The 24,382-nt window shown below is 31.5% G+C and overlaps 1 protein-coding gene across 33 annotated transcripts in view; it reads left to right on the top strand.

The window, feature by feature from the left end:
* GPHN (gephyrin) overlaps positions 1–24,382 on the top strand; it is a 428,300-nt gene that overhangs the window by 259,144 nt on the left and 144,774 nt on the right. For 12 of the 33 annotated variants that reach the window (XM_074327334.1, XM_074327336.1, XM_019733608.2 and 9 more), the window contains 2 exons: positions 1,292–1,426; positions 15,798–15,854. In XM_074327334.1, the coding sequence (XP_074183435.1) occupies positions 1,292–1,426; positions 15,798–15,854 (192 nt within the window). Of the gene's footprint in view, positions 1–1,291; positions 1,427–15,797; positions 15,855–18,023; positions 18,096–24,382 lie in introns of all 33 variants that reach the window. The other 21 variants (XM_019733621.2, XM_019733618.2, XM_074327337.1 and 18 more) reach the window with 2 other exon arrangements.

Genomic DNA, 24,382 nt, shown 5'->3' with positions numbered 1-24,382 from the left:
TTCATAATCAACATAAATATTAATCATTTTAAAAATAAGTAACCCACATTATTTCTCCTTATGTCTGTATATTTTTGGATATTGAGTGATACTTAATTGCATTAGTCTTTACCATTTTGATAGGAATAAAATAATAATAATAGCCCACATGTATTAAGTATTTACTACTTAGAAGTGCTAGAATTTATGTACATTATCTTATTTAACCCTAAGCAGTAATCCAATGAGGTAGATGCTATCATTATCCTCATTTTTTAGATAAAGGAAATGGTGATTACAAAAATATATCCATCGGTGTCCCAGCAGAAGTCATAGCATACTTAAATGGATAACTGAGAAGAATTTAATAAAAATTATGGTATTTACAAAGGTTTGGGAAAATGTTAGGGAAAGCAACCAGACATAATAATACAGTGCCCTTGGATTAGTGATAGTGGAAACTATTAGTACTCCTAGTCCTAATGGGGCAAAGGGAGGGAGCTGCTAGTAGAATCCAGAAAAGAGTTATAAGAAAGTGTCATCTGACGGGCTGTGATCCTAGCCAACCTATGATGACCTGATAGAGATGAAGCCAGGGAAATAAATACCAGACCTTACTCTCCTCCAACCCTTCAGTTTCCTGGTAGTGCCTCCCACTGGCTGAACCCAACTGGAAACCAGACAATGCAGAATAGCTTGTTGATTCTATCTATACAGCTCAGCTTGGAGCAGAGAGCGTGAAGAAGGGTAGAAAATGAATCTGAAAGGAAAATAGAAAATATCTAGGAAATAATTATTAAATGGCATGGCCAGTATATGAATGCCAAACACTTTGCCTCTAAACACAATGGTTAGACGCTCTCATAAAAATGTTGAAAGAGGGCAGCTGGGTGGCTCAGTTGGTTAGAGCGCAAGCTCTGAACAACAGGGTTGCCAGTTCGATTCCCACATGGGCCAGTGAGTGAGCTGTGCCTTCCACAACTAGACTGCTGAGCTTCCGAACAACGAGCTGCTGCTGAGTCTGGAGGTGTAGCCAGATGGCTCAGTTGGTCAAAATTTTTTAAAAGTTTAAAGAAATGTTATTTGGCCAGGGAAAATATTTTAAATCTGAAGGTTTCTATTCTATCCCAAATTGTTGGATGCATTTATAACTAACAGTACAGGAGACCAAATACATGAGCGTAGAGCAGCAAAGAATCCCCCCACACACACACACACACACACACACTTACAGAAAGTTAGATGGGGGTATTGATTGTACATACAGTTTGTATTTTCAGAATATTAAACCAAGCTTACTCCCCTTTTCCAGATTCCAGACTCCATCATTTCTCGTGGCGTTCAGGTGCTCCCACGAGACACAGCTTCCCTCAGCACTACTCCTTCTGAATCGCCTCGTGCTCAGGCTACATCTCGCCTTTCGACAGCTTCCTGCCCAACACCAAAAGTAAGTGCAGTTCCTTGGCACCTTACTTTACTATGTGAATCTGGGAAAACTAACCATTATTTCCCTCTGCTTGTCAAGGTTGGATTGCATGCATGATAATACAGAAAAATTAATGGACTATAAGATAGTTACCACCTACTGTTTCACAAATTGTCATATTTGGCCAACAGTAGAACCATAAAAATTTCATGCAAAATGTCTACTTCTACATTACAGCTGCAGGTATCATTTTCTGTAGTTCCTGTTTCTTTGTTGTAGACTTATTTTTTAGCATACTTATCAGTATAGATGTGAAGTTATTTGTGTATGCAGAAGATTAATGTATTTCTGGCCAATGAACAGCAAGATTAACAAAATAAAATAATGTCACCAAAGGGATTTTTTTTTTTAAACTTGTCCAGGCTGGGGTAGCTCCTTGCTCTAGTATCATTCCAAATTTTTTTCAAACATGTTCAACTTGGAATGTTGCTGCCTAATATTTGGAAACAAATCTAAATTGATTAGAAAGAAAGTTTTAATGCCAACCTTTGGGAGAGGGAAGAAGTATCTTAGCATTTATTTTTTATAATTTTCCCAAGTACTGAATCATGTATGGGGGAAATAAGGATTAGACATTTATTTTATGCCTCACATCGTCATGTATATAATAAATTAAGTAGCAAACTTAATTATGGCTGTGGCTGCTTTCTTCTGAAATGTCCCTTCCCTGGTTAAGTTAGTTGTCTGTGCTTTCAAGTTTTCTATGTGATGGATCCGATATTGGCATCAAAAGGTTAACAGTAACGTTCCTTCTTAATTAATAAGATATGATGTTAAATAGCAGGTTATACACTAAATTTATTCTAGGGCTCTTCAGGTAATTTTTCAAACTGTGACTTTTTCTCTGTCATAAACTTTAAGGACTTATATAGCTGTCTGTCTTCCTCAATTCCAACTTTTCTGTGAGTTTTATGAATGTTGTAATTGGATTTAGCTAGAAGTAATCTTAAGCAGTTCTTGCTATGTGTAGTGCAGTTGCTTTTACATTCCATGGTACAACCTTCTCAGCAAAGTCTTCCGAGCGTTATTGTTATTTATCATTGTTTTTAGACTTGTATCAAAATAGTTGATACTAATTTTATAGTTTAAAAAAATTGAGGTTCTAAATCTTTAATGAAGAAAAATTGTAATGATATTCTAGACATAAAATGTATTCTAACGCCATTCGAGTGCCAGTCAACTTATATCTTCAACTGAATGAATTATGAAGTTCTCAAGACTTAAATTGGATAGATGAATCTCATCCCTGTCTTTTGAATTCTTTAAACAAAATCATTTGTTGTTTGACTGCTTTAAATTCTAATTGTACAAGCTATACTCATTTGTAAAGTATGGGAAATAATTAAAGCTGAAAGTTAAGGTCACTATATTAATGTTCCCATTTACCAAATATTAAGACCTCAATCTGGGATAAACAGAACTATCCAAAACATATCATTTTTTTTCCCTTAACAATATACTCTGAACATAAATATTTTAAGCATAATTTAATCATATATAGTAGTTCTTGAGTTTTTTAAAACGTTATAATTACAACAGGAATATTAAATCCTGTTTTAAAAATCAATGATATTTCCAAATTTACTGAAGTGAAACCATAAAAATGTTAATATTCATTCATTTGTTTATTGCAAAACTGTAGAGAAGCAAGTGGCTTCTCTTGATATTTTTTCTTTAGTTAACACTTAGATTTTTAAACTGACAATGAATTCGAATAAAACAGTGTATTTGAATACCTTTTTTCCTAGGAATTTTTTTTTTAATCTAGGAATATGATTCTGTTTCTTTGATATCATTTTTACCAGCACCAGAAACGTACCTCAAAGATAAAATTGTTGCTTTGATGTAATTTTAGAATTAAACTATTAAAGCTGAATCAGAATACTAACATAATAAAAAACTAGTTTGAATATTGATTTTTATTTTGAAGGAGTGAAGAAAGTCAATATGTCTTTCTGTTAAATGTCTCAAATTAAAAGACTGCTTGATTGAATCTAAATTAAATGCTCTTATATAAATTTTTATATCAGTGATAGACATACTAATATCTGCCCTCATGGAGTTTACAATTTAGTCGATGGTATATCAAAATAAATAGGTAAACATAAATAATTCTAATAATTGTAATCTTACAATTAGTTAATAATTATAAATTGAAATTCATGTAAGAAGAAATGAAAAAGTTGTAGTGATAGAATATAATAGGAGGGAAACCGTATTTAGATAGTATGATCAGAAATGCCTCTCTAAGGAGTAACGTTTTACCAAGGACATGAAGGATAAATAAAACTGAAACAAAGCTTTTGTGCTGTGTGGAGGTTTGGGGAATTATATTCCGAAATAATGACCACTTCAAAGATCGTCATCACCAGTCAAGAATTCTGAGACAAAAACTTCATTAGTATAATATATGAATAGTCCAATTCAATGACTTCAAAATCCAAAATATTCATTGTGACATTTATTATTTACTTGATTTTAGTGTTGGCCAAACCCCATAGAAATTCCCCTTCTACATTTCAGATTAGCATGCATGCAGTCTGTCATGCACAGAATAATATATGTTCTTTCCTATTTTAAATAATGAAGTGGTTTGTGTTGTTGTTGTTGTTTGCTTTTGTCTACTGAATCAAATTTCAAGGCCATAGGTTTTCACACTGAAATCTGTTCTAGGTAAGTTATTTACTTTAGTTTTTAGCATAAAAATTAAGGGCAGAGAAAAAGTCAAAAAGAAAGTCAGGTTTTTTTATTTGAGATATGGCAAATGATGATGTTAGTAACTATACAAGGAATAAAAGAGAAGAAGCAAGTTTTGAGGGTAAAAAGGGGAGAATTTATACATTTTGATTTTGAATGTGTTAAATTTGAAATATGTCTGAGACATCCCAGGAATGATATCCAGCACAAAATTAGAACACAAGTTGAGTTTGACATTTTTATTGTTACTGCATCTTGGTTGTGATTTTTATAATTTAGTTGATTTTAGTGTTGGCCAATCCCCATAGAAATTCCCCTTCTACATTTCAGATTAGGCATGCAGTCTGTCATGCACATAATATATGTGCAAATATATATTTTTTTACCTCAGATACACAATACAGCCTTCAATGAACAGCGCTAGAAAGAGCACTTGACTTGATAATGGTAGACCTGGATTCAATTACTGGTATCTTCACTTAATAACTACACTATATTAAACAAGTGGCTCAATTTTTCTGAGCTTCATGTTTATGATGAAACTGATAATCCTTGCTTCCCCAACATAGTTTATTCATTTATTAAGTAAGTCTTCACATGGTGGTAGGAAAGTAGTCATGAGCAAGTAGATGTTGCTCTTTCAAACAGACAATACAGGAAACTACAAATTAAAATGAAGTGTAGTAAGTGCTATGATTTATCATCAGGAATACAGAATAATCTGGGAATAACTATCAGAAGCACTTAACCTAGTCTTTGTAAAAACACAAAATGGTTAAATAACCAAATTATGATTAAAAACTGACAGTTCCAACCTTTCCCTCTGTAGCTTTTTATCACTGGGCAGTATTTAAGCTTAAAGACTTCCTATCTACTTGCATGTGTGCATCTATTTCTCTTAATGTCAACAACTGTAATATGAAACATTATTTTGGATTCACATTTTAGATGTTCACTGCAATATAATATCCTAGATTGTGCTTTGATCCTTTAAGGTTCTCCAGCTATGGTGAGAACAAGATCTGTAAAACATACCAATTTTGGATTTCATTTTTAGTACACTCATTACAATCTGATGAAGACAGTTATGAATTATCATTTTTTGGTTTATTTTAGTTAAAATATAGTCTAAACACTTGTTCATTGAAAGGCATTGTCTCCAGCAAATATTTATTTGCTGACATAACATTTTACTGTATTGGGGGGAAAAAGTCATTTCTCTTTTATATCATATTTTCTTTTAATGAAATCTGAAATAATGAATGATTTTCACTCCTCTTGCTTTATGACATAGTGAAATACCTTTTCAGAACAAACTTGGGATTTTAATTTTTCATTTCCCTAAGTGAAATAGTGCCTAAGCCAAAAAAAGTCAAATAGTATGTAGATTGTATTTAAAATAAGAAGTGGGCAATGTGTAGCAAACTCAAGTTCTAAAATGATGATAGTCTCCCCAAATTGGTTTGCTAAAAGAGTAATTCTATAACAGATAAATTCTGTTTTAAAGTGTGCATGATTCACCACTTAATGAGTGCTGATTTTCAATTATGAAAGGCAGAAGCATCTCTATTAAAAATCAAGAGGCTTGAGGCAGAGAATAATAACCATGGCAAAAAAGAAATAATATCCAAACTTTCAATCAATTCATCATTCCCTATAGATGTTATTAAAATAGAGATTATTTTTAAGGACCAATTCACTTATCCTTTTATTCCCTTAGCATCTGAATTTTGACCTTAAAAGTAAATAAATTAATGTAGTCTGTTGTCACATATTCTCTTGTACAATAAAGGTTAGAATGGAATTTTTGTGCATACTAGCCAGCAAGTTATTTTTTTCCTCATGGGAAGAAAACGTAAATGCTATCTAATTGCACTAAAGTTTATAAAATGATTAAAAAGTATATGTATTGAAATATATATGAACAGTGTGTTCATTTATACACTCATGTCTAATCTTGTTTTCAAACAAAATGCAGAATTATGACTTCTCTATAGGTTTCTGTTATTATCCTTTAAATATAAGAATTTAGATTACTGTGGATAAAGAATATTTTCTTAACTCACAGTTTTTAATGTGTATGTCTAGATAGCAATGTGATTTCCTTTACATAATAAAAATGGCATTATTAATCCAGTATCAGGAAAATATTTCCTCTGAGGTTTATTTCCTAGGGATATTAGTTTTTACATATTATTCCATATGATCCTCACTTTCTTTTGTGAACACCATGGTGATTTTACATGGTGATTTTACCATGGTGTTCACAAAAGAAAGTGAGGATCATATGGAATAATATGTAAAAACTAATATCCCTAGGAAATAAACCTCAGAGGAAATATTTTCCTGATACTGGTTCTAAACCAGAGGTTCCCAAGTCTCTGGAGAATCTGATAAAATTGCTGAAATTCTAGCCAGGATCAAGACACTAACTGGGACCTGCAAATTATTTTCCACTATTTTTATTAGCCTAAACAAAATCAGTAAGACTACACTTTCTTTGCTTTTTTCTGAAATTATATCGACATTGTTATATCAGCATCTATTCAGCTGTTTATGACATTGTAGAAATGCTGTTCTATGTGTAGCGTTAACAGACACGAGAAAGATTGGAAAACACTGAATTAGTGATATCAAAAGTACATTCTCTGAACATAAAAATTTTAGTTATTTTGTGCAAAGCTAAATGCCCCATGTGAAGGGTATCGAGCAATATTCTGGATTTGTCAAATCCAGCAGTTCTCAGATATAATGGTCTCAGGACTCCTTCACAACATAAAAATTATTAAGGACCCCAAATAGCTTATATTTATGTGGGGTGTATCTAGCAATATTTACGGTACTAGAAATTAAAACTGAGAAGTTTTTAAATACTTATTTGCTTCAAAATAAGAATAAGATTTTATATGTCAATATAAATAACATTGTTATGAAAAAATATTTTCCAAAACATTCCATTGAAAAAGATGGCATTGTTTTATATTTTTAAAAATACATTTCAATGTTTGGTTTAATAAAAGACAGCTAGATTCTGACATCTGCTTCTGTGCTCAGTCTCTTGTGGTATTTTGTTTTGGTTGAAAAATATGAAGAAACAAATCAGCCTTGCACAATTATGTAGTTAGAAAAGGAAGGACTATTTTAATAGCATTTCCAGATAATTTTGAATATTCTTTGAAACTACACCTAAAATTTGCAATCTATAGATAGTCTATCAAACATTAGTTGAAGGGTGGAACCTAATCCCTAATAAGGACAATTCCATATTCTGATATATTAAAATCCATTGGTCTCTCTTGAACTTTGAGTGGATCTTATACCAGGCATGATTTTGGAACACATTTCTTGGTCACTTGGAAAATAGAAGTTCTTCCAAGTGTTGACATATTTCATTATATTATATCAAAAAATTTTTTCATTAATGTAACTACCAAGCTCATCAAAAAAAGACTTGGAAGTACTGAAAGCTGTCAAGCTCAAAGTAATATGTGTTTTCAGAATTCTAATTTTTGCTTAAAAGCTAGAATTTTATCTTTGGCAAAACAATTCCTGTCTGTTTTTCTTGAATTGATAGGCTCATTCCATTCATTTCCAAGAATATACCTACCAAATATGTAAGTCTGAAAAATCAGTTTGTCAGTATTTTTTCATTCTTTCAAGTAAGAATGGTGTTCTGTGCAAAACGTGGCTAGTTCAGCTTGCAACTCAAACAATTGTATAAGTGCTTTTCCTTGAGACAGTCATCTTTTTGTATGCAGCAGAAGTATTTTATTCGGACTTCTCATTTTGCCACATTCAAGAGACAAGTTTACATTAAGTTAAATTAGTATTTGCTGTTTCATTGAGGACAATGTTAAATGAAACTAGCTTTTTTCTTTTGAAACATAGATATTTTTAACTGTTGGTACATGGTAGTGGATAATACAATGATTATTCATATTATTTGTATCCACTGCCTTGATTTGCACTAAGGTGCCAACCCACCACTGCTTTTGTACCATCAGTGACACTGTCAACATAGTGAAAAAGGCAAATAATGTCTCAGTACTGTTATTAAAATAATTTGGCCCTGTGGACTCCTGAAAGGGTCTTGGGGACCCTCATGGGACTGTGGACCAACATACTTATGTTTCTTAAAAATATCCTGGGTCAAAATTGTATATTTTGAATCTTATTTTTCCTCATTTTCCATTAAAACAATGTTATGGTGATATTCTCAGTCCAGAGATATTATCCTTTATATAAATGACCACCAGTACCACGCATAAACATTATAAACGAATCACCCTCACGCTGTGATCCAGCAGGGAATAGAGTTTCTCCTCTCTGATTCAAAATGAGTGACTTCACGAAGTCTTTTGAAGATACTAAATCAGAAATTGTAATGCCCAGCTAACTATTCGTTTCCAATGTGATACTACTTCTGCAATTGGATAACAACTAATGTTTCCCCAGGTTATTCTGTCCACTAATAAATATCCCGCGGGCCCTCTTTTGAGTCATAACCTAGTTGTTGGAAGAACACTTTATTAGGGATATAATTGGGGATGGCTCTTTTTTAAAAATCAGTTTAGAATATTTAAAATTGGTGAGCTTTTAAATAAAAGTACAGTTTTTCAGCTTGTCCTGAAAAACTCAGATAGACAGTATTGGGCCAGCACTGACATATATCAATATTCAGCTGGCATTCTTTACACCCTCCAGGCTACTTTACTCATTTGCATTAATGACTGGCTCCTGTAGATTTTTGAGTAACTGATTTCCACTCTTGTTCATTATTGTCTAGTTTCTCCTTCTTTATAAAAACATATTTGTTTTGCTAATTGTGGTTTGATAGCAAAACAGATTTTTGAGACTTTCGAATAAAGGATGGATCTCTCATGTGCTTTTTTAATGAGAAAGGCACTACCCAGTATAGTTAAGTATTTCATATTTTGATAAAACTGAAATTAGATAATAATAATATATTTTAGCTATTAGTTTTGAACTTACAAATCATTTTAAATGGTTGCTCTATGACATTCTTCTAACTATATATGATTTTACATTGATTTTTGTTTCTTCGTTCATCTGACTAAGTGTCCCTTCTGCCTTTATATATAATGATAATTGAAAATGGAATTCCCCATCGTTTTCTAATTATTTAGTGTTCACAGAATTATATTTATCATTGAAGCTAAGTAAGTATAACTTAACTGTGAAATGTATAATTGCCACTCTGAAATCTGAACTTGCAAATGACATTTGCTTAATTAGCATGAGAAGATATAGCTCACCAGAAATTATTAGCTATAGAGTTAACAGTTATATAGCTTAAACAGTCTATAAATAGCAAGATTCTTCTTTTATTTAAAAAACAAAAACAAAAAAAATATGCCTGCTCATTTTAGAAAATCTAGAAAACTCATATAAGAAGAAAAACTTCCTGTAAGACTACCCTTAATAATGACTGTCAAAATTTTGCTGTATATCATTCTGTTATTTTTTTCTATGCATTCAAATATTTTATATAAATGGATCATAACGGGAAGGCAGTGAATAAGAGCTCAGGTTCTGAAATTTGATAGGCCTGATGATGAATCTCAGCTTTATCACTACTAGATATATGGCCTTTGGAAAGTTACTGCACCTCTATAAACTTAATTATCTCATCTGTAAAATGAAAAATAATAGCACCATTTGCCTCATAGAGTTGTTTTAAAATTTAAATTTTAAAATTCATATAAATCACTATCAGTCTTTGAAATATAAGAAATGCTCACTAAATGTTAGTTATAATTATTAAACTAATATTTTAACCTGTCTCGTTCATCTAGTAATATGAACCTATCTCATTCATCTAGTAATATGTTCATATTACATGTTTTTAAATAATCTTCTGCAACTTTATTATTAATATTATTAGCTGTTCTAATTTGTGGATGTAGCATAGTTGTTGTTTTTTTACCAGCCCCTGTTTTGGATATTTTAATTGTTTCGTATTTCATATGTTTTAAAAACAATGCTGTGATAATCTTCTGGAAGTTAAATGTTTTAGAGTCTTGTCTTAACTGAACTTAACAACTTTTATTAATTCTACCTTTGTTAAAAGTATATGCAGAACTTTAATGTCATTGATTCCTATAATTTACATGGATACCAAGTAGAGATCATTTTTGCATCTTGATGAATTCATTTGATATTGAATTCAATGATATTCTGGAAGAAGCAGTTTTAGCATTTGCATTTGACTTGGTTACTGGCAGACATTTAAAAATTATGGATCCAAAGTTGTTTGAAAACTTAACAACATTGAGTATGTAAAAGTATTGCATTATGAGGCACTAAATATTAAGGATCAGCCCTAGTCTGCCCTTTATAACATTTTGAGAACTAATAGACCTCAGTTTCTATATCTGTAACACTGTGGTATTAAATTAAGTAACCTGTAAAGTCCCTTGTAGGCCTATAAATCTGTTTCTTTGAAATAAATTGTATGCTGACTGAATAAATATTATCATTCTGTTCAGCCCTCCTCTCTGATATTATATTAATGTCCAATTAATATAAAATAATTTACATTTATTTATTAAGCCTTTGAGTTCCATGTTACTACATAAAGTTAAAGATTATCAGCCCAAAAAATGTCCTATCTTCATTTAAGATCTTTCTTATTTAGGTCAAGCCTGTCTCTGTTTAATGAAATAATGATTTCTCTTGGTATCCACTATAGTTTGTTCAAGTTATAGGAAGATAGGGAAGTGAGTACTGTAGAAATGCCAGGAATCATGAAATTAGGAGTACTAGCTTTCAGTTTAATAGCTTTGATTCCTATAAACTTCTTTTCAATTGTTTGGAGCATGTTTTGTGCAAAAGCAGCTGAACAAAAATAACCTGTGCCATCATTATTTCAGCCGCAGAATTTATTAGACAGAGCCATGATTTAAATCTGTATAATTAACTAGTCATGTTTCATTCATGACTTTAATAAAGAGCATATCTGAAACTAAACTATTCTCTTGATCTCTATATTTTAAGATGATACGTATTCTAAAATTGGTCATGTATTTTCTCACCCAAAACTTCAGGATTATCTGTTCTCCACACTCATTCTATTTCATTAAAGACAAAACACACATTAATTCAGAAATTCATTCAATGGATATTTTTAGTGCATATTATGTCTGATATTTTGTTTTACTTTGCCTTAATAAGCCACAAGTGAAACAGAATTGTTTTACAGTGAAGCATTAGTTTTATTGAAAGGGCTGAAATATAGTGAATTGAAATGTTAACTAGTTCCTAAAGAATATTTTTTTTATTTACATGAATTTGTTTAAATTTTGAGGTCGCAAGGAAAACTTTCTTTTAAAATGTCCTTTTCCAAATCATAACTACCAGAAACAATCTATAGTTATACCAAAATACAATGAGTGATAGTGGTTGGAAGATAAATAATTTCTAAGAAAAATCTTTATTTCCTGTCATTGATGCCCATACTAAAAATAAATTTTTTTTAAATGGCATAATAATATAGGGTTAAAAATATTTGTCTCTCAGGGTAATTCTAAACATAAGCTAGATAATTCTAAAAACAAAACAGTTCAGCCTTTAGGGCAAACAAACGGAAATGTTTGTTTAATCTACATAATCTTAATCTAAATCAATAGAAAATATATCATGATAGGAGGAGGAGCGCTGTACATTAGTCATTCCATGCGTGAGAGCCTAAGTTTAATGAAAAGACCTGAGCGTCAGAGAATTTAATACCAGCTGTGCTTTTCTTTTATCAATAAGTCTCCAGAAAGCCACTGAACTTCTGTAGACCTGAGTTCTCTCATGAATAAAACAAACACACAAAATACACAACCTTTTCTCAAATGTTTTCACCGAAGATCTTGTATCTAAAGAAAAGTGTGAATGCATACTTTCAGTGTTATAGGCACTACAAGCTTCTACAAGTCTAAAATTTCTTTGAAATTTCATATTTTTTAAATTAATATAAAGTTGACTTCCTACTCCAAAATCTGTATGTTTGGTATAAAAAAAATAACACAACTAATTATTATTAGCAAGAGAGGGGAGAATGGGATGAGATAAGTCTTTACCTTGTTAGCAGTGGAAATGATTTTATAGTGAGCTCTGTTTTAGAGAATTGGGCTAAATCAAAGGGAATCAACAACCCATATTGTATTAACTTCAGACAATCTCTTTTGTTGCATATTTCTAGAATCCAAACTCTTATTAAAAAGGTGAATACAAATAGCGGAATGATTTCACTGCTCTACAGGCCACATCCTGGTAATTAATTCCTAAGGACAGATTGCCCAGTAATTAATCCCTGAAGAAAGATTCCCAGAATGTAGCAAAAGAAGTAATAATACAATGCAATATTTTCAGACTATTTTTAATGAATATTTTGTTAAATATTCTAGCTGAGAGGCTCAATAGAAGATTGAAATGGTTTTGATCCTCTGGTTTATATCATTTACAATCGCAGTGAAATACTTGTAAAAGGATTTCTTCAGGGTAGAAAAATTACTAGTGATAACATTTTTTGTTTTGCAGCTAACCTTTTAATTTTCAATATATGTAAATAAATTAGTAATTTAAACCAACTCGTAATCCCTACCATTCTTTACATCCTATTCTCAAACTTCATTTATATTGCAGTGATCCTATGTGTAATATAAACATTTGCAGTTTAACGTCTCTTAGTTACTGATAGAGAATATTTAGTCTCACAGAAAAATATGTATAAAATTAGCTAACAATGTGAGGCTTTTATAATGTCATCAAGAGTAAATTAATGCATCTTATTCAAATGCTAATTTTTTAAATTTCTTTTAAGTTCTTATCAAAGAAAAATAATGCAGGCATTTGTATTAGCTGTGAATTTCTGTTCTACTCCATCATAATTGATGATTAAGGGTCAGCTAGAATAAATGAGGACATTACATTTTAAAATCTATTGGTTCGACTTTACTATTTAGGAGACAAATCTTTTTCAAATTCTCTCTGTAGGTTTTCAGTATTAGGTATTGCCTATTTCAGAAGCCAAAAAAGTCACATGACACTTGCATTACAACCACTTCTGGCTTTGATAACCATATCGGTTTTCTAAAGTCTTCCTCTTATGATAGTTACAAATTTACAAAGTCATATTTATGTACATAAAATTGATATCAAGCATTGACAAATGAGCTATCTGCTCCAAAAATCTTTTTAAAATTAGTATTATAGTCTATTTTTCATGTTTACTTTTCAATGGTGGCTGTCTTTTCTTATAATTTATTCTTCAAGTTTTTGTACTTTCACTTACATTTGGAACTGAAATGGTTTAGGAAAACTTTTTTACATAATTAAATATAGTAACATAAAATTTCTTCCATAGACGGATATGTATATATATATGTGTGTGTATATATATATATATACATCCTCTTATAAGCATCAATTTTTGTCCAACCCATTTATTCCCAGGCCCATTATAGGAATACAACTTCAAGCTAGAAATCAGGAACTGTGGATGTTGTTCCTAGATCTGTCATTAACATCCTATGAAGCCTTGAAAAAGCTCATGTCATTGGAGTTGATGTAATTTTAAGCCTTCTAGAAATAAAAGACAATGTAGAAATTAGTGTTCACTTGTTACAATATAACAGTTCTGACCGTCTTCACAGTTTCTGAAAGTTTTCAGAAAGCAGCATGAAGCATTATGCTAAATTTTTTAGAGGAAACTACATAGTTTATCTTTGTGATCAAGATATTGTGAGTTTCCATTTAAAATGGGAAACATTTTGATATAAAGGTGTTCTCTGATGTCAAAGAAAATAGCACAGGAGAATAACTAGATATTAGGAACTCGCTGTCTATCCCGAGGCCCTTTCTTTAAGAGGGTAGCCATTCTAATGTATCCATTGTTTCTAAATTTGAGAATTCTGTTTGACTAAGAAGAATGAGAATTGGTGATTATCATTTGATAACATTTAGTTAATGCAGAAGAATTAGTAAAAACTATATCAGATAAAAAAGATGTGGTACATATACAATGGAATATTGCTCAGCCATAAGAAAAGATGAAACACTGCCATTTGTAATGACATGGATGGATCTTGAGATTATCGTGCTAAGTGAAAGGAGTCAGACAGAAAAGGTCTAGAACCAGGTGATTTCACTCATATGGGATATAAAACTGAAAGCAACAAACGAACAAGACAAACAGAAACTCATAGACACAGACAACAGTTTAGTGGTTTTCAGAGGGTAAGGGGGGAAGATGGGTGGTAGAAGAGGCTACAGGGGGTCATATATATGGTGACAGGAGAACTGACTCTGGGTGGTGAACACAGATGCAAGATATAGGTGATGTATTATAGAATTTTACATTTGAAACCTATATAATTTTACTAACCAATGTCACCCCAATAAATTTAATAAAAAATATTAAATAACTTTGTATCACATAAACCAGAAATTGACACTTTATATGCCAAGATGCTTTTTTTCGAAATGAAAATTCAGTTTTCTCAGTTTTCTCAATTTTCATTTCTAAGCAACATTCATATGTTATCAGAGATGTCCTAAAAGGGATAAGACAGACAATCTATAGCATGCCTTCAGGAAATATAGTTTTGTAGCATGGTCAGATTTTCTTATTTTTCCTGAGGACTTGAATACTCAGAACATGGCATCACATTGATACTTCCCTACTGTCTCCAACAAGCAGGAGCATCACAGCCAACTTGACCTCCTCTGGTCTGAATGGAGACCGTCATCCTGAACATGTAGGAATCCACTTGGTCTGAAGTTACCTTCCTGTCCCCCCCCCCCTTTTTTTTTCTTACTCTTTAGACAAAATATTCGTTCTTGTTACAGCTCTATTAAAAAGCAAAGGAATTTCTAGTTTCCCCCTCATCTAATAAAACAAACACCTTATTTTAAGAATCTTCCTTTTCTCATTTATATAGTGATATGAAACAAGTTTTTAAAACAGCAGTTTAACTTTTTCCCCAGTCCTAAGAGGAAAATTCAGCTGAAATACAGAAAGCTTTGAGGGAGTGACTGTATCTAACGTTGGTCTGGCATTAAAATTTTCTGGTTGGGCAGCACAATTGTTTAATTGGGAATCTCAGTGACAGCTGAACAACCTCAATGCTTGGATCAGCAAGCAGAGGAGATTCACTCTGTCACCTATCAAGAATGATGCTTGTCAGGACTGATCTTTCCACTTGGGGAACATTCATGTTTCTAGTCATATCATTGATGTTTTCTCATAATACTATGGAATAGACACTAGACCACTGAAAGAGACAAAGTTATATGCATAGGAATATTTGTAATTCTTTGTTTTTCATAAGCCAAATGCAAATGTAACACTACTCCAGATTCTGCTTCATCAGAAATCCCCAAGATAACTGAAAGTAAGTGCCCATTTCTTCATCTCAGGAATAGTGACAAAGATTGAATTCTAGTGACTAGCATATTTGCAGAGCATGTCATAATGGCCTCTGGGTTAGTTAACTTCTAGACCTCGTAAGAGATACCTCAAGAGTCAATTGATGTTTTTGCATGTATTATTTACTAATGCGTAGAAAAATTTTTAAGTTCACTTTTTCTTTATTCTGTCTTTTTTACCCATCTTCCCTCATTGTAGCAAATTAGACGGCCGGATGAAAGCAAAGGAGTTGCTAGTAGAGTTGGATCCCTCAAAGTAAATATGTTTCTAACATTTTTTGGCAAGATTTTGTCTATAGCCTACACTTCTTCCTTTTTGGAGGGTGGTGGGAGGAAGGGGGCTTTTTCCATTTTTCACCATCCCATTTTTTTTATTTTAATATTTTTATTGGCTGTTGGGTCATATTTTTTTTTGTTTGTTTCAGCTACACATAGAGCAACCAGCTGAAGGCAAGCTGCCGAGTAACTAGCTTTGAATGGCACCACAAACAAAAAGGGCAACTGCCTTATTTTAGGTGCCTATAATTTGGGGTTCTATAGTAAACCGTTCCTCTGACTGATGTCACTATGTGTTACGGTCCTGTTACACAGAGAACTAATATTTATTTTCAGCATATTATCTCCCCTTTTTACGTTTTTTTAATAAAAAGTAATTAAATTTTGTTTGTCATTACTATCTATAGTTTATTCCATAAAAACAATTATTATGAGTTAATAACATGTATTTTATATATATAAAATCTTAATAATTAGAAAAAAGGAATTTTATATGATGCTAGTATAATGGGCTTACATATTGCTAACAGTATTTAAGCACTGTTACTCCCCTTTGTTTTATTATTTTAAAGTTAAAAATTTATATAACACTCAACAGAGACCGATATATATCTAAACGTTTGCCCATTTGTGTAGTGATCTCTTAATGTACAACTTAAAGATTTCTGATCTGATGGTCCCATTTACTAGTTGTTAAATATCTTGGGTCAATATATCGTGGGCACTCGATACTCTAACATTTAATCACCATGAAAAAGATAAACAAGTTATCACCCTTAAGAAACACAGACATAGCCATTGATAACTTTTAATGCTGCCACCATAAATGCAAGTTAGAAAATTTGAATTTTTAAAATACACAGACGATTCTCCTCCCAAATTAACCGCTTCTCATACCTCAATCCCACTTGTTATTACAACAGTAGTAACTGTTAAATTAATCAAAATGACATAATTCGCTACGCTGGAATGTCCCCAAATTCAATAACTACCTTGAGGCCTAATATTAAATCATTTCAAAATTTTATGCACTTCCAATTTATTCCCATTTAACAATTTATGAAGCACTAATTTCTGTACTCTTTCCTCTCCTTGCCTCTTCTGCCTTCTTAATTTTACTTTTTTGTTGTTTTTTGTGTGTGTGCACGCACATGAGTGCACATGGATGAAGGTGTGTCTGTATGTTTGTGTCCTTTATTCCAGACAAGCCATCCTCTCTGTTCTCTAACACTGCTATATACCGGGTAGCATTTTTTTTTTTTTTTTTTTACTGTTATTTCACTAAGGATAATCAGGAGGAATGGGAAGTGTTGATTATATGCCTATTTCAAAAAAGAGGCAAGTCAAAATTAATCAGAAAAACATTAGTTTATGTATCCTGATGATATATCAGTAAGCATTCCTCACTGTCCACCTGTGAGGTTTCATATCTTGCCTGTGTCTTTAAGGAAAGGTAAATCTATTATTGTTTAGACTATGGATTATGACTCAGATTCAAGCGAAAACGTGCAGAGTGACATAACTTGTGGAAATTACTGATAGTGAAATAAAGATCAAATGGCATCCATAACTGCAGCACCATCTGCTATAAACTGGATTGTGTGTGTGAGTGCGCGTGTGTTTATTTATCTCTAAGTTCAACTTTTGGGTGTATAGAACTTCAAGTTATAATTGTACATTTATTGTTTTTAAGTATATATACAGTATGATTATGTGTATACATACATTATGTATAAGAACAAAAGATACATTTTAGGGTTCAATCAGTTTAATATGGATGCAGCCTTAAATCAAAATGTGTTTGGGAAAAAAGGCAAATTTCATAATTTTTAAATATATTTACTCCATATTTTTACCTAATAGAAAATGTTAAAGTGAATCTCTAGGGGATTATAAAGATAGTTATAATGTTTATTTTCTCTAACGCTTTGGGGAGACAAGATGCAATAATTAAAATAAAATGTTAGCTTCCTAGTCACGGGTTTGTTGAACATGTATTCTTGTTATACAAAGATCTTTGATGTGTTAAAATGATTGCCAAAGGCAGTGAGAAATGTATAATGCTATGATCTTATTTTTAAAAGGAAAAAGGAAAACTGAAAAGAGAACAAGTTGCTTTTTCAATTCATTTTCTGATGTTTACATGTAGCTCCATCGAAAGCTGGAGGAGCTCAGAGATCACCTAGAAGGCAATGTGAAAGGATACTCTCTCAGAGTAAATGTACGATTTCACTTGGTGATTTTTTTTTCCTAAACTTCTGCTGACTGGTAATTCCAAATCTGATTGGTTTGTCCTCTCATCTCCATATTTTTTACTTTCTGTCTCTTTTCTCCCTATATCTTTTCTTTCTTTTCTAGCTGCAGCTTCATGCTCACATAGATTAAGTTGGCAGAGTAGAGGACCCCTAAACTACACTAACGTTGCGATTGATTTAATAACATTCTGGCTCCATTACAAAATAAAAACTTTCTTTTCAAAATCTGTGTTTCTTTTCCAAGGATCTTTTCATGAGACTTCATTTGGAGCTTTTCCATTGACCGGGTCTTCTGCCCCTTGTTGGATGTGTCAGCAGGATAATAAATGAAGGGCTAGATCCAAGTGATAGAGCCTTCATGATTCAATTTCAGTTGTCAAGGAAAATGATCAATGTTAGAGTGTCATCATAGGTACTCTGGCAAGTAGACACATTTTTTTTTTCTGAATTAATAGACTTCTCTCAACTCAGATTCTTTTGGATTAACTATGTCGTTTTTTGTTTAAAAATAAAGTAAGCATCTTCACCAGAAACACCATCATGTAACATCTTTCAGACACTTGAGATAAAGGCTAATATACACAGTACAACACTGTGAAGGAGAACAATACCATATAGCCACTCAGTACTGTACATACATGATATAATCATATAGGCAAAAATAGTTTTTGTTAGACTTGATAGTTCAGACTTGGAATACTTGGTCTTTCTACTGAGTATATCTTTTCAAGATAAATGGAAATAAATCTCTAAGATGGCATAAATATGGCAGAAGAGAAGTTAAATTATTATAATAAATAATTTCTGGCTCTATTTAGCCCCGACCTTCCATTCCTGAGCCTTTTTTAAAAGTCCCTATGAATCCTAGCCCTGATTTACTTCTCCCAAGGTTATTGCCATACGTTCAATTCATATTGCTATAATGGTTTTGTTACAAAGGGTAGAGTAAAAAATAATACTGATATGATAATTCTCTGGTTTCTCAGCTTGTTTTTAATTATATACATAATTATGTATATGTCTATATTAAATTTCTGATTACTAGAGTCAAAAGTTGTTTTATTAATCGAACATTAAATTCTAATAGCTAAACAGAGAAGGAAAATATAACAGGTGTCTCATTTTTCTATTTTCTTTTGAGTCAGCCCTTCTTTTCTGTGCATATTCTTAGAGAATTTAAATGATCATCCGTAATCACCCTCAGAATCTATTCTGTCGTTTTTAAAAAAAACAAGATTAGCATGAATTTTATGATTTCATCAGTCTAAACATACCTGGATATTGTTCTAGAACCATTAAAAAGATTCTGATAATATTAATTAATATAAGTATTTAGTGCCATACTTTCCCTAACCAATCATGAGAATTGATATTATTTTTCTTTCAATCAAACCAAGACTAGAAAGTTGAGACTTGCTCAGGTAATATGATAGGGAGTTACTGTTAGACTTGAGTTAAATTAAAAATTCGGTGCTTTGCAAATTAGTATATCTCATGCTACTCTTCAATTTCTTTTTTTTTCTATACATATACTATATGGTACAGTACATAATGACTAATTTCAGTATCTTCATCTTTTGTTTCATTTCACAGGGTCACATTTTGTTCTGATTACCTTTTATTCTAAAAAGATTGATACTGAGATATATCATTCTAAGATGCCTATTAATTAGAAAAGTATGAGGACAAAAACTATCAGCAAATAATACCTTCTCTAGAGAGTACAGCTAAGAAAAGATGCAAGTCAAATGCTTAGCTGAATGTTCAGTTTCTCTCCTTCCCCTTTAATTTTTATTGCCCCAGAATGCCTTAAAATATGTCTTGTATATTTAAAAAATGTTGCTTAGAAGCAGAATGAAGTTCTTCTCAGTAGGCTATACACAGATTTTGTTTCTAAAATAAGGTAAATTGGCATATAGTCATCATTCAGTTTTGTGAAAATTTATTGTAGGTGTTCACAAGAGCAAATCCATGGGTGCCTTTTAATTAATTGAAATATTGCAAAATATTTCAATAAGATGAAAAATTCAAAACCATGTTGCCACTTAAATATTTAATATTTGTAGAAGGTAAGACATCATTGAGAAGTTTGGGATAAGGGTTTAATTAAATTATTTATGCTTCAATTGGTATCATCTATACAATATATTACTTTTTTATAGAGGAAAGAGCCCTACATATTGTTTATTATGGATAATCAATGATATTAAATTTTATTTATATAGTTATTTATCCACATTTACTCTTCTATAGCAAAAAGTAAGATGCATTATTGTTGAATTATAAATTAAGAATGTATCATCTTTTTCTGTACAATGTACAAAGCTGAAGTTTTCTGAACCCCAAGTGGGTTTTTAGTAATATTAATAATAAAATTATCATTTTTGTACCTAAGCCGAGTTTTCCTAATTTAATGATTGCAAAAATTACTACAAATCCTTACACTGATAATCTGTTGAGAATAATGACAAGAATAAAACCACATAAAGGAAAATAATTTTAAATTTAATCAAATGCATGAATCTAATAGGAAGAATATTAAAAGTAATGCACAAGATTGAAGAACAACTTAAGCAGTGTTGAAAACTAGATAACACAAGGTAAGATAATGCAAGCTAATTCTTTGTTTAGATAATATAAATCAAGGTAAATTTACAAAATCGGAGTTAATTAGTAAAGGAAAATTGAGTCCTGGAAAGCTTGAATGTTAAAATATTCAGGAAAAGAGATAGATAAATGCTCATGAAATAATGACAAGTAGAAAGGAAAGAAAGGAGAGTAGTAAAAATACCTCACAGCTACAAATTTTGTATTTTCACTCAGTTTATGTAATATGATGATAAATTTTTTTAGCTATAAGTATATACAGATAAATAATCAAATGTGTTAATTTTTAAAGGCCTTCACAAACAGTAAAAGAGAAGATGACTTATAAACACAGATTATTGGCACATAAGTGAACTTAAAAGAAAGGTGATGAAGTAGAAGGATTATGATAATTATAAGTACTTATGCTAACAAATAAAAAGATGGTATTATTTGAAGTGGGAGAAGTTAAGGGAGGAATTATCACTTAAACTAAGACTACATATATTTTTAACAAGTTTCAGAAAAATATTTGAATCAAGTCAGAAAGCAATTTCTTTTCAATATGGTTTTTAAATGTTTAGCAATTTCCTGAATGCCAAAATAAGACTGGTATAAAATAGGGCTAATATTAATGATGAATTAGATGGTTCTGATTTTATAGATCTTTTAAGATCAGTATTTTCATTTCAGCCTTAGTTCTCAATCACCACTTATATTTTTGATGTATTGTCTTTGGTGGGTTTTTTTGCACTTTTATATTCATCAAATTAATGCTGTAACTCGGGTCAGCAGACCCTTTGACCAAACCCCGTTTCTCTTCTGTGGGCCACAGCTAGTAATGATTTTTACATTTTTAAATGATGTGGGGGAATCAAAAGAACATTTCGTGGCATGTGCAAATTATATAAAATTCAAATTTTAGTGTCCAAAAATAAAGTTTTATTGAAACACAGCTACACTTATTTATTTGCATATAATCTGGTGGTTTTTGCAGTACAACAGCAGAGCTGAACAGTTGCAGCAAAGACCACATGGCAGGCAAAACCTACAATATTTGCTATCTGACCATTTATAGAAAAAGTTTGCCAAGAACTACTATAACTTGTTAGTGTGTCAAAATGACATTGATAAAGAAATGGTTATAGTAGAGGCTACATGAAATTATCTTCATTTTAGAGCTTGAGAAAAGGAGAGCTCATTTTTTGGGGATGGTTTCAGATTATTCTTCATGGAAGCATGTGTTTAAGAGTTGATCCTCTATAGTCTACCATTACATTTTTATTCTTCCCTTTTACATTGCCTTTTTTTTCCTAGCTACTCTTTCTTTACATGCCACACACCTGCACACATGCACACAAAGTAAACTCACTATAGAATTACCATTAAACCCTTCAAATATAAAACTATCATATGGATAAAGTATAGATTGTAAATTGATCTTCTTTGGGGACCCCTTAATGTATAACAATAAATTCCATTTTTGCTCTCTTAAACTTTTTTAAAATTGTGTTTTTAAAGTATTTTTGCTGTATCCATTGCATTTTTCTGCTTATTACTTCATTACTTCTCAATAAATAAAGATAGTTCCCCTGAAGACCATGATCAACTTTTGATTTCTGTTGAATTTCCTGTTTGACCTCACCTAAAATCACTCCTTCTATAAGAAATTTCGTACAAATGGAAAAGATACGCAGATAGGAAGAAGTAATACATATTGTCTTGATATACAGCACTTAAAAATCTAGACGGTATCTGCATTGAATCAGCCAACTTTGAGGTGAAGTAGAACAGCTAGAACATTAGTCCTTAGGTTAATAAACATTCAGTACCTTTTCAATGAGTAAACATCAGTTTGTATAGTCTCCTTTTTTACGCAAATTTCTGTATCTTTTGGTTTTGTATGTAGAATATGATTTGAGCCTTTTAAGTCCTCATTTTTGGACATTTTGGCATTTACTCATATTAATAATATGCATTTATTTTATAATATGTAATATTCTGAGTACCTTGATAGATGATGTCTTATGATCAGACTACAATAATGGTAAAGATGGCAGTAAATCAGTTTTAAGATTATCTCTGTGGAAAACAGGCAAATTTTGCTACCTTTAACTTTATTAGAATTCGCTTAACATGTGAAGTTAATATAATTCTGATGTTTCCGTTCTACTGGAAAATAACAGAAATCTATTTTGTGCTTCAAACTCAAAATTCACATCTAATACTTACAAAAATCACCTACAATAGCCTAAAACATTTAGAGTGGGAGTAGCAAGTCTGTGAGGTAATGCTTACTGCAGAATTGCCTTTCTCAGAACTGAATAATACAAAAATAAGGTACTAATAAAAGATCTCCTTGACAAGTAAATTTCCCTAGTAATAGAAAATGAAGAACTGAGAAGGAAAAAAAAAGACAAGAAAAGAAGAGAAAAGACAAGACACTGTTTTGAAAGATAAAGTTTTTCAGTTTTATGGGTATAGTTACAGAAACAGAACAAACATGCAGCGCAAGGTTTTCTTAGAAATGGCATCCTGCTAAAGACAATCAGATGTGTATGTGTTTGGAAAAAAAGGTATAATTTCTTAATATGTAGAGAATTGACCATATTTTGGAAACTAGCTCAAAGTAACCCATTAAGAGGCAGTCATACATTTTCTCACAAATCTTTGTGATGGTAAGTGTAAAGCCTCCTGAATATTATGTCACATGGTTCAATTTTTTTAAGGATAGAAAAAAAGAGTTTTTACATTCATTCAATAAACACTTATTGAGTGCCTACTACATTCAGCTGTGCTGGGTTCTGGAAATACAATTAAAGAACAAATCAAATAATAAGGGCATTTCTGATTCCTTCACTGTGCCATTTTGTCCTATACCCTCATTTCCCCACCCTAACTTTGTATTTTGGAACTTCATGAAGAATTTTGTAAGTAGAGAATGCATACTTAAAATTTAGCTCACATGACATTTTGACAGCCTAATAAAAGAAGAGGCCCTAGAATTGAACATGGCAGTGTGACAACCTAGAAAGAAAGAACAGGCCAGAAAATTATCAATTTAAAGTTATCAAGATTAAACATGGTTTTAAATATAAAATATCTGTATAAAAAAAATCAATGAAACATTCTGATAAAAGACAAGCCTGGAGAAGAGTTTTGTGTTTAAGTTTTTATATCTTTTTTGGTGTCTATGGATATATATATACACATATATATATGTATGTATATATATATATATATATATATATATATATATATATATATATGGATTCAGTAATACTGAGCTGGCTTTAGTGCCCTCTTTATAGAATAATAGGCAGATGTACAGTAGAGTCATCCTGTAAATGATGTCACATGTACTTTGCTAGTGTTAAGTCAATGAAGATCAGTGTGATGCCATAGACTAGCATTCTGCTTTTCTATTAACCTTAAATGAGCATCTTTTCAGCAAGATCATACCACATTCTGATCAGAGGGAGTCATCTCCGTCATGGATTTTTTTTTTTTTTAATAAGCCGGATATTTTTTTTATCATGAGGTTCTCAAATAGCTTGAACCTTGACATTTCAAACTCAAGTGTCTGCTTCTAAGGCTACTTTATTATCTGGCAAATGTGTTGGTGAAAGAGCCGTCTAAACTTCTGAGACCCTTACTATAGTATTTC

The sequence above is a fragment of the Rhinolophus sinicus genome, linkage group LG03 (genome assembly GCF_036562045.2).
Source record: "Rhinolophus sinicus isolate RSC01 linkage group LG03, ASM3656204v1, whole genome shotgun sequence".
NCBI classification, from domain to species: Eukaryota; Metazoa; Chordata; class Mammalia; order Chiroptera; family Rhinolophidae; genus Rhinolophus; species Rhinolophus sinicus.
This window is presented reverse-complemented; position numbering and strand designations above follow the sequence as displayed.